At 39.0% G+C, this 12,566-nt stretch overlaps 1 protein-coding gene across 1 annotated transcript in view; it reads right to left on the reverse strand.

The window, feature by feature from the left end:
• The window catches only part of RTKN2 (rhotekin 2), a 91,354-nt gene that overhangs the window by 23,123 nt on the left and 55,665 nt on the right, over nt 1–12,566 (reverse strand). Inside the window, 2 exon segments of the mRNA XM_036895093.2 lie at nt 6,679–6,810; nt 7,849–7,955. Of these exon segments, the coding sequence (XP_036750988.2) occupies nt 6,679–6,810; nt 7,849–7,955 (239 nt within the window).

Below are 12,566 nucleotides of genomic sequence, written 5' to 3' on the forward strand. Positions count from 1 at the left end.
ACTCATTACCCTTCTTTTGGTAAATTAAAATATATCCATGTGTCTATTGACACATGTAGTGGTTTCCTATGTGCATCCTTGCAAACGGGAGAGGCAACTAAAAATGTTATTACCCATGTTCTCTCATGCCTGGCATATCTACCACCACCTAAAATCTTAAAAACTGACAATGGGCCTGGATACACCAGCTCTAGCTTTAAACAGTTCTGTGCGCAGTTAAGTATTAAGCACATAACAGGAATCCCCTATAATCCCCAAGGCCAAGGCATTGTTGAAAGAGCCCACTTAACCCTTAAAAACATGTTATTCAAACTTCAGTCGGGGGGAGAAGTACTCTATCCGAAAACAGGTAATGCAAAGACACTCCTAAATCATGCACTGTTTGTTCTTAATTTCCTTACTTATGACTCCGCGGGTAAAACCGCTGCTGATCGCCTTTGGCATCCCTCCACGGCAGATAATTATGCACAGGCTATGTGGAGAGATCCGATGACCAACACATGGCACGGGCCTGACCCTGTGCTCATATGGGGGAAAGGACATGCTTGTATATATGATGCTAAGGCACAAAATGCCCGATGGCTCCCAGATAGGCTCATTAAACTTCTAGACACAAATAAAAGCAAAAACAATAACTCTAGTCCAGGGCATGTTAACCCCTGAGAAGCCTTCCCTTTCTGTTTAATTTCAGAAGGCAAGAAGTGGATCCACGCATCTCATGTGAAACCTGTTGTGGAGAGCCCAATCTACCAAGAATCCTCTCCAGCTTAAGATCAGCAGAACGCCCCTAAGATGATCGCCTTCGAACTGTGTGCCATTGTACTGGTACTGTGCTCCCTTCCCCCAGGCAGATGTTCCAGCCCACAGCAGTCTCACAACTTGACCTGGGAGGTGATCAGTGGGACAGGGAACGTAGTTTGGAGTGTGTCAAAAATAGCACACCCCTATTCCTGGTGGCCAGACCTGTACCCCGACCTGTGTACATTAGCAATAGATGCAGCCAATTGGGGTTTGGAAGGACACACAGACTTCCAAAAACCCCCCTCCTCCCCTGGGAGCCTAGGATCGCCCCCTTGGGGAGGATGCGGAGAACCCAGCAAGAGGAGAGAGCTGAAAACCCTCACTTTCTATGTCTGCCCTGGTTACCATCGTAGCCAGGCCCTTAATTGGAAGTGTCAAGGATTATCAGATTTTTACTGTGCAAGCTGGAGTTGTGAGACCTCAGGTGACACCTACTGGCGGCCCTCCTCCTCATGGGACCTTATTAAAGTCACTGCTAATTACACCCACTCAAATCGGGGCAACGATGGCACGTGCAATACATGGTGTCACCCGTTGCGTATCGAATTCACCAATCCTGGGAAACGGAGTACTAGTTGGACAACGGGGGCCACATGGGGACTGAGACTCTACCAGAGTGGCTATGATAATGGAGTCTCGTTTACAATCAAGCTTAAAGCAGAGCCTCTTCCAGCTGTCCCAGTAGGACCCAACGCTGTCTTGCGAGACCAGCCGCGTCTCCCAGCCCCGCCCGCGCCAACCCTAGCCCCACCTGCAGACGCTGCCACCCCTTCCTTCGCCTCCACTCTTAACCGACCCACCTTCCTTCCTAGCACCGGATGGCGCTTTCTCAACCTCCTTGAAGGAGCTTTCCGAGTTCTAAATACCACCAACCCAAATTCTACCGAATCCTGTTGGTTATGCTTTTCCTCTTCACCTCCTTACTATGAAGGACTAGGATTGTTAGGCAATTTTAATAATACGACCAGCCACGAAGCCTGTAGCTGGGGCTCGCAAAAGTTAACCCTGACTGAGGTAACTGGAAAAGCTACATGTTTAGGAACAATTCCCTCAACCCATAAAAGTCTGTGTAATCACACCCTACCTATAGTTTCCTCAGGCGAGAACAGGTATCTAGTCCCTCCCCGTCAAGGATGGTGGGCTTGTAACACTGGACTAACACCGTGTGTTTCCACCTCTGTTTTCAATTCCTCCCATGATTTCTGTGTTATGGTTCAACTAGTACCAAGGCTTATATATCATGATGATTCCTCATTTGTCACTGAGTTCGACCCTAAAAATAGGTACAAGAGAGAACTAGTCTCGTTGACCCTAGCCACATTAGTGGGAGTAGGAATTGCAGCAGGAGTGGGAACAGGGACAGCTGCCATCATCCAGGGGAACCAAAACTATGAAGGGCTGAGAATCGCCATTGACGACGATCTAAAAACCATAGAACAATCTATTACCAAACTTGAAGAATCTCTGACTTCCCTTTCTGAAGTCGTCTTGCAGAATAGACGGGGGCTAGATCTACTGTTCCTAAAAGATGGAGGTCTGTGTGCAGCTTTAAGAGAAGAATGCTGTTTTTATGCAGACCACTCCGGAATAATAAGAGATTCAATGTCAAAGCTTAGAGAAAGGCTAGACCAGAGAAAGAGAGAGCGAGAAGCTAGCCAAAGTCCCTTTGAGTCCTGGTTCACTAAGTCCCCATGGCTCACAACTCTGATCCCCACCATCCTTGGACCCTTAGCAGGAATCCTCCTTTTAGTGTCTTTTGGCCCTTGGGCCTTAAGAAAACTAACAGCCTTTATTCGAGAGCAGGTTGACCAGCTCGTCAAGCCAGCAGTTGCTGTTCATTATCACAGACTTACAGCCTGTGATGAAGAGTCTAATACCGAGCCAACCAACGCTCCCGGTCTCCAGTTCTCAACTTTACAGGCACCTCAACCATGGTACCATCGATTCTGGCACCGTAATTAATGTGGCCCATATGCTGGTCGGCCAGAACCAGACATACCCCATTACCATTTATGAGGGTATGGGCATCGAGATGAGTGCGAGACAAAGTACCGCAAGGGAGGGTTCTTCCTAGAACCTCTCTGGTCCTCCCTGAGAATATGCCTGGCTTGCATAGAGGTTGGTATCCATATGTACATAAAGCCTTAATATCAGCTAGCAATTTGGCTTTCAGCTCTGCCTCTCCTCCCTAAAAGATACCGAGAGCATATAGGTAGACATTCGCAAGATGTTACCTTACTGGAGGAGCCAGGCCTCTATTCCCTCACTCGATTAAGGCCCACCTTTCTGAAATAAATAGAAAGGGAGGAGATGTTGGGAGCCACACAAAGACAACAAGATGGCCACAGTTCATGAGGTTCCTGCTTCACTTCCTGGAGATTAGCTGCGAGCCCGCGCGCGCCAACAAGAAAGCCCGCGCGCGCCAAGAGATACTCTTCTCCCCCTCCTTCCCCATTATCATATGCCAATCAGAATGTAACGCGCTGCGCCATCCCTGCTGTGCAGCCAATCCCCTGCTTACAAGTATCCTATGGCCCACTCTGCCCCTGAACATTAGTATATATGTACCCCCGTCTTACAATAAAATTTGAAGGCTTGATCAGAACATTGTCTTGCCTTCGCTCTTCTCTCGCCCCCATTTTCTTTCAGGTCGGATCTCCCTCGTCCCCACAAATAACTAGGTCCCGCTGGACGGGACAGCACAAATCTTAGTAGTACAGCTTAATGAATTCCACATCCAGATCAAGATATCATATGGTCAAATTTAAATAAGGAGACCAGTGGCATTCACTGTTAAGAATGCAGATTTCTGGTGAATGGAAGGGTTGAAAGGAAACATGAGGTAGTAGTAGGAACTGCGAAGAGAAAAGTTTCAACAGAGAAAGTGCAGGAATCAGCACTGGAGAAAATTAAGACGGCAATATTGCAAGGCCAAAGAATGGAAGAAACTGTCATCAGTTTAATCTTTGAAATCAGCAACTAAATTATATTAACCTTCCCATCCTCTTATCTCATGGTTTAATCTTAAAATTCTCTTCTGTACTTTAGACAAAAAGTCATGTACAATGGAAGGGATATTTATGTCATCAGTTCTCAGGATCAAATGCAACCCATGTTGTCCCAAAGTCTAAGGCCCAGTCAACACAAATTAGTAGATTAGTCATTTTCCTGTGAACTTGTAATGGTCAATTGTGGAGCCACCACTGGGATTTCCAAGTACGGTGATGTCAGGCATCTTAGTAATGAAGCTGATTGACTATAGAATCCTCTCGGTCGCCAGGTCATCACACTTTATTACTGGGGGAAAAACAAGTCAACTGGGAAAAGATCAATTCAGTCAGGTCACATAAATGATGTTAAGCACTTGTCTGGAATTAGTTTCTTGTTATCAGACAAGAAAATACAGAGGCACGGGCTATAATAAGATAAGTTCCACTATAACTCCTTTTAAATTAAAGTGGTAAAGATTCAACGTGTACCTAAGCCATTGCCTATAGGTAGATAGTGGCTTCAGGCTCAGAATCAGCTTTTCAGACCTACTTTCAAAACTGATTCAGAGTGGGTATGGAGATAGGCAAAAGTCTAATTTTGCCTTCCAAATCTAGTCTAGTGGTATGTCTATGAGTAAACAGAAAAACAGTCCATGAATTTTTATCTATCTTTTTTCTACTCATCAGGAAAAGAGTGAGTCATATATTTTTAACCTCCTAGCTAGACAAGTTCTCTGCATGCTTCTTCACTTAATAAAACAGAAATAATACACCCATTAAAAAAGGGCTGACTTCCTCACTCTGCCTACCCTAAAGGACAGAGATAAGGTAAAGGTTATTTTCAAATTAAAAAAATGACTTTTAAAATATCATTTGTTCAGATTACATTTTAATTTGGTTTATGACTATCCATATTCCATTGTACAATGTGAGAAAAAAGTGGTAGATTACATTTTACTAGATGGCTACCTATCAAAAAACAGTTGAAATCATCTCTGTAGAACTCTCGCCAAAAATGTTTAACCTGAATATTTAGTCAAGTAGTCAAATACGGATTTGGGGATTGGCCTGGACTGTTCAAAAATGTCAATGTAACCAAAGACAAAAAAAAGGACAGCAGCAAGTGGAGGGCACAATATGGATGAAAAGGAAACAAAGAAAAACATGTTGGCCAGATACACTTTGTGACCCTTCATGGGGTCTTGGATCAAACAATAGATAAAAAGTAGAAAGACCATTTGGGGGACAGTTGGGGCACTCTGCTCCGTATATTAGATAATATTATTTTATCCACAATGGATTTCTTGAGTGTGATAATATTATGGTAATAAAGGAAATGTCCTTGTTTTTAGGAAAATCATGCTGAAATATTATTACAGGGAAGGAATGTTATGCTGTTTGCTACATATTTTCAAGTGGTTCAGATAAAAATATTTTTATCTAGAAAGAAAGCGAATGTGGCAAAATGTTAACAACAGCTGAAGAATTTAGGCAAAGGGTACCCAGGTGTTCATTATTCTTTCAACTTTTCCAGTGCAATTGAAATGTGCAAAAGACTAAGGTGGGGAAAAGTGAACAATGCATAAACAAAACAAAATAAAAAGTTGGCAAGTAATGAAAAAAACTGCATGAATTTTCTAATAATAAAAATATGCTTTCATAAACCTAATTACCTAAACCAAAATAAATTCACTATATTAAAGTATTAAGGTATATTACTTAAGGGCAACACTAATTTTTCTAATACAAAAAATGGATAAATTAGGTGGCCTTAATTATATAACAAAAGGTCTCATTGAAGGAGTTTCCCTAAGTAAAAAGCTGTGTAATTTTTAAAAGCAGTGTAGAAACAGACCAAATGTTATTAGAAAAGATCACAGAAATTAACTCTAGTTCATCTTTATACAGCAGATCAGTATCTCCATGTTTCTCCAGACATAAAACTTCATATATTTCTTCAAAAGAAAATTTAAAGACAAATAGAACATGTATAGTTAAAAGATGTGATGGTCCATTTTTATCATATACTTCAATTCAACCACTCCAAAGGTAAGCACCATAAAACAACTAGAAACAATTAACTGCACTCCACAGGCAGAAAACATGATATTCTGGTCTGAATTCCATTAAAGTAGTTCAGAGCAGAAATTCTATATAAAGAGTGAGTGGGGAAGAACCCTCTAATAAACAGGACTTGGATGACAGTTGAAGATAAAATTTAAGATCGTGGGATAAGAGATGCCTTATCTTGAAAGTCTTCCTACAGATTTTTGAGTGAAAAATTTGTAACTAAACTTTAATAATCTTTGTAACAAACGGCATATGTACGTAAGTATGTATGTGTGTGCTGGTGTATGGATATACACACATATATATTTGATAGATTCTCAAGGTGGTGTAGTGTTGTTTAAATGCAGTGTGAGCACTCACATATTCTAAACAGACTGTTGAGGCTTTCCTGTTCTGATAGAAGGTTGGACAGTTGCCCATCAATCCCATAAGAAATCAGAAAGTAACTCAAGGAAGTCTTTTTATGGGTTCATTTGAATATTAATTAGAAAGAGCATCTCTGTAACATGAGCTAACAATTTATTGTTTAAATTAAATTAATTCATGACAAATTTAAATATCCTGTTAATGTGGAGTTACATTCTATACTTTAAAACCTGTTTACTGGTATAGATTTCCTATTACTATGTTTTCTTAGGAAAAACACATTTCCTTTACCAGATAAACTCTATAAGGGAAAGAAAAATAAGATTATTTTTATGAAATAACATATTTTTAGCAGTCTTTCCCTTTCCCTTATAAGACAGCAACAATGTGAACTGTATAGAAAAGAACAAATTTCATAAAATGCATATTTTCAAAACAGTATTTTATTTACCTTGTTAATGGATACTACCAAAGCTGGTTCCATTCTAGCTTCAATTTCTTCAGGAGTATAAAAACAATAGAGTTTACCCCCTCTTAAAACACAATATAACCTTCTCCAACTAATCAGACCTTTTACCATTTCCTGAAAAAAAAAAAAAGTAAATCAAGAAACCATCAACCTTCAATCATTATTAATCATCATGTTAACTCTAAATTCAACAAAATACTTAAACTATCAAAGTTAAATTAGTTTTTATTGAAATTCTCAAATGTGATAGTTATCCATTAATTTACCTGTTAACTCTAAATTCAACAAAATACTTAAACTATCAAAGCTAAATTAGTTTTTTTGAAATTCTCAAATATGATAGTTACCCATTAATTTACCATACAATAAGTCAATACCCCAAAATCAAAGAGTAAGTTAATATCAGAGTTTGGAATTCTCAAAAAGTATTATTAAGCAAAATGGAAGTGATGATTACCACATAACTTTTACATACATAAAATCATAAATCAATGCAGTTTTAGAGAAGCTAGTCTATTAAATATTAGTGCTTAGAATTCCCAACCAATTCATCTAATGACTCAGGAAAATTATACAAATAATTCAATATTCAAAATGCAATTTTCCCTTACTGTTCTCAAAACACTGGAAAATGTTGCCTACCCTGTAAGAATGCAAATTTTCTTTCCCCTTAGTGGAATATTTCAGAAAAAGCTATTGATTCATTGAATCCTATAATTAATTATTTACTGAATATAAATAACTGTGGTTATAAATAAATCAGGAGTAGGTGGCACAGAGGCAGCTCTGAAAGCCCAAAGGCCTAAACTACACCAAAAGCTGTCTACCAGGAAGTCCTTTATGTGAAAGGTGTTGAGCAATCCTCATCAATTTCCACAAGGAGCCCTCTGTAGCTGATTATACTGTTACTGCTGTTAATAAAGCAGAGGAACCTGGTGAGGTAACTCTTTAGCCATCAAAATTGCATTAGACTCCACCCCTTCCCATCCTTACCTCCTGTATCCCCCTTCTTCATCCTATGTCTAACATTTAGAAAACCATCATTTAAAAGAAGACTAAAAAATATTTCTCAATTTCAGAAGACCAAACACTGCCAGTATATTAAGATCTAAATTGGAACTACAATTGTTAGGATATTTAAAGTCCTCTAACCTGCTGATTAAGAAATCCTGCAAATGCATCCTCAGCCATACAAGCTGGCTGGGCAACTAATCGGCAGCACATGTTGCCATATAAGGGCAGCCAAAATGAAGACTCCTCTATTTAAATGAGAGAAAAAAATCAAGTTACAAATATGTTTACTTAAGATCATTATACATTTTGATTTTTTCTTTTTACATTTCTTTTTGCTTTATAGAAGAACATATGCAAAAGTTCTTAATTTACTCAATGTACTTATCTACTCAAATACCAATACCACATTTAATGACAAAATCAAGAGAAGAGACAAAACAGGATGACATTAAACTGATAGTTTACGGTATGCTACACCTGGAATAGACATGGAACTTTAAGTGTCTTGATTGATCTTAAAGTAATTAATCAATAGGAACAGTTCAGGACATTTTACATTAAGAAAACTCAATGTAAAAAAAACATTCTAATAAAGTGAGTTTTTATGTCAAATTCTACTTTTTGCTCTGATTTTCATTTTAATACAAAGCAAAGTGATCCTCTGGATAAAACATTTCAGAACACAACTGTGGGGAAAATGGAATTTCCTAATGGCCAGGATCCTCACCTGAACCTAAACCACTTGGTGAGGTAACTGGCCTGCTGCTAGGCTACTGCTTCCACATGCACAAGTAATAAGTTATTACTGACTGAGTCACTACATAAAGAGGTCTGTCCAGTGCTCTGTGCAGAAGCAGAGACAAAGAGGATTACAGACCTGAAGACTGTTAGATGCAGACATAATTCTAGGGCTTGGCCTAGCTTAGGGAGAATAAAGCCAGGTAATAAACTCTTTTACCCAAAGAGTAATTCCTCAGTCATTCCTCAGTCTTACTGGATCCACAGTGAACTTGCCCATGGCTGAAACCCACTGGCAAGACACCCTTCCTCTTCCTCTTGCCTTACTGAACGATTCAATTGTTAGCCATTAGGTGGAGACCATCAAGAGGGGCATCTGTGCCAGGAATTGGGGTTGGAGCCATGGTGTGCCAGGACAGGGTGCTGGAGCCAGGCAGGATGAGGAGGCTGAGTAGCACTGCCCCACATGAGTTATCAGAGCCTGAATGGGCTGAGGACAAATCACAGGACGCACAGTCTAGAGCTCAAAGGGGACCTCTGTTCAGGAGATGACCTGGCCTGGGGACTCAGAGCCCAAGGAGAGTAAGCAGTCATCTGTTTGGGATGGCTGCCCAGTGTGAGGTGTCAGAACTCAAGCAGTGAGAATGGTGAGCACATCTGGGTGGCGGCCCAGCCATGGAAGTCAGGCTGAGCAGAAAAGAAGCCATCCACACATTTGGTGACCCAGAACAGTGTGTCAGAGCCCAGTGAAAAGGCATCCAAGCAGGGGGGCAACAAGAGCACAGGCAGGTCGAGGAGGGTGTCCCCACAGAGTGAGGGTGAAGGCAGCCAGGCCTGGGGAGTTACAAGCCTGAGCAGGATGAGGAGGGCAGCCCTGTGTGGATTCTATGAGCCTAAAGCAAGGTAGAGAATGTCCACATGGGGCAAGAGGGAGCCCAGAACAGGGAGTCACAGTCCCAGCAGGAAGGAAGCATCTGTGTGTGGAAGAAGGGAGAACAGCTGCTTTAGAGACGGACCAAAGAAGAAAAAGCATTAACAATAGGTGACAGGTTTCTTCTCACTGTCAGAGAAAGGTAACAAATGTGTAGAATGAATTCTGTAGTGATGGATTAGAAATGGATGTTCTGGTATGAACTCATGGTTTTCACCATACAGAGATTAAGAAATAAGTGCCAAAATATATATGCATGTATGAAGCTCTGTCCACTAGGAGGGCCTAAGAATAGCAACACTCTGATAGTGACACTCTAAACAGCAATGAATATACCTAAAGCCCAGAACATAGCTCCTATATTATTTTCCATTATAAAGTACCAGCATTCTTTGGAGAAATGGCTGATTACAGGGCTGGAGCTGGGAAGGTGAGGACTCTGAAAAACCTAGTTATACCATAATGCAAGGAAGTACTCAATGAGGACATTAAAAAGACATGGAAGCCAGCCTGAATGTGTTCCTATTGGCCAAATTGGAGACAATTTGAACCTCAAAATGAACAATGCTATTAACAGGTTATGATGCATGCAATAAAACAGGAAAACATGAGTTCAATTGATATAAATAAGTCAGTGAATAAATTGGAAGTGAAATAAGAAATAATATACTTACATAGTTTAAAGGTATCACCTCCCATACACAAAATACATATTAATTATAAAGGGGAAACAAGAGTAACTTTAAAGCATAGAAGCTCGGCAGACACCACACAAACCCAGTGATCAAAGTGAACATCATCAGTAATGGGATGAATCAAAACTATAGGCCACCTGGTAAGATGGAGTGAAAATGTAACACCATTCCTGCCAGTGATGCGTACCTGAATCTTTTCCCAGGAAGATATCAAACACAAATTGAGGTACCTTCCACAAAATAACTATGATGTTTAAAAATATCAGAGTTATGAAAGGCAAAGAAAGATGAAGAACTGGTCCAGACTGAAAGAACTAAAGAAGCATGAAAATTAAATGCAACGAATGATTCTTCACTGCATCCTTTTGTCATAAGGGACATTACTGGGACAATGAGCAACACCTGAAAGGAGTCTGAGGCATGGATGGATATTCGTTTCCTGACTCGGATAGTTGTACCAACATAGCTGGTTATCCTGTTTGTTTGAAATATGTAATAGCATATTTGGAGGTAAGTCAGCACCACATTAACAACTTCCACTCATACATTTTTTGGGAAAAAGAGATCTTTGCATTCAACTTGCAACTTTCCTTTAAATTTGCAATTGTTTTAAAAAATTCTTTCAAAAACCATTGTGATACTCCTTTAATGTAGTGTGCAGGTAGATATGCAGCTTTCATATCTGTATGGAGGAAAGGACTGCATAATTATGCTATGTATCAAGATATAAAGACAAAATATGGCCCTTCATTCACAATGGACCACATAAAAATGATTTTTTAGTTTTCACTGTACCTCTGTTGACAGTGCTATAAAATAGCTACCCACTGGCTGTTACTATTATTGACCAGAAAGTTTTAGTAACTCTGGGAAATAAAACATTTTTGGTAAAAATACAATTAGTTAATATACTGATGCAACGTAACCAAAGTTTGGTACATCAATTAAATCAAAAAGACAGGGTGAAGAGCACAAAGTAAAATGAAAAATTTTTATTAACTTACATTCTACTAGAAAATAGCACACAACAAATTATCTGGGACTATTCAAATCTTTTTATTAATACTTGTTAAGCCTTCTATCTTAGAAATAAATGGTTTGACATGGGAGAAATAAATGTATAAATACAGGCAATGATTTCAAAATGCAGACATAAGTAAGTAAATAAATGAGAATCTCCTTTCCTAAAATAGGCAGGAAGTGAAATACGAATTCTATAAAAGCATGTATCTCAGTAATACATCTGAAATCAACTTTGTGATATATGAATTTAAAGCTTGGAAGCAAATTTCTTTAGATAGCAGTCCTAGATTTATGAATGGCTTATGTTCAAACTATCTGTAAGCTGTTTGTTTTTTAAGTTAGGAAGCACTTACTAAAGAAATAGAATCATAAGTGATGATTAGTTTTTCAGACCAGTTCATAAAGTTTGTTCAATCAGTAACGTATCTGGAACCTAAATACCACACATAACAATGTGCTTCTCTGGTCTAAGTTCAGAGTTCATGGCATGCCAAGAAAAATAACTCCTTCCTGATTGCAGTCCTTTTAGAGGGATACTGGATATAGAATACATTGCTCTATAGACCCCTTGTCACCAACCCTGCAATTACCTGTTCCTTCTGACCTAGGTTTCTTTACAGCTCAGCACTACTGTGGAGTAAAATGCAGAGTAACAGCTTCCTCTACTTCTGACAAGAAATATGGCATCTAGGCCGGTCACTTAACCTATCTAAGCATCAATTTCTCATTTTAAAAAATACTACCTATTATAAGTAGGATGGTTGTTCTGAAAATCAAGATAATGTGTAGATGACATCTTTCATTGCACTAGATGACAGGTCTGGCACATAATAGATGCTTCTCAGTTTCATACCCAGGGTGGTGTCACCCCTGTAACCATATCCTTTCCACTTTGCAAAGCTGTTGCTCAGTCCTCGTGCAACACATTTAATCAAAATACTTAATTCTTCTTTTCTGATCAAGGGAGGGACTAGGGCAAGATAAAATGAAACAGGAAGTGAAAGAGCAGTTTGACTTTTCATTTCTTTAAGATTTTATCTAATTTATCTGTAGTTTCAAATGGGGAACAAAACAGAGTTTAAAAACGACAGCAACAAAAATAAAACAGAGGCAAGAGAAAGAAGCCAGATAACATCTCGGTTCCGTGTGAGTCAGTCTTCATGATGTGGTTTCATTGTTTTATAAAAAGTACAAAAATTTCTTGGTGACAAATATAAACCTTAAGATAATTTGGCTTTTCCCTTCAACTAGCAAGAGTAATATAGCTGAGTTATCAATTTTGAAATTCTTGTATTTCCTCTTTATACTAGTTGGTAGAAATTGACAGAGCTTTACTTAGGAAAATCCATTATATTAACATAGATTTATATTGATGAATATATTACAAGGTGACTTTTTTCTATATCAAATTGTGTTTCTTTTTAATTACAAGCTTTCTTCTTTTTCAAAATATATTTGATTTACAAGAT

This window comes from Manis pentadactyla, chromosome 8, assembly GCF_030020395.1.
Source record: "Manis pentadactyla isolate mManPen7 chromosome 8, mManPen7.hap1, whole genome shotgun sequence".
Taxonomy (NCBI): Eukaryota; Metazoa; Chordata; class Mammalia; order Pholidota; family Manidae; genus Manis; species Manis pentadactyla.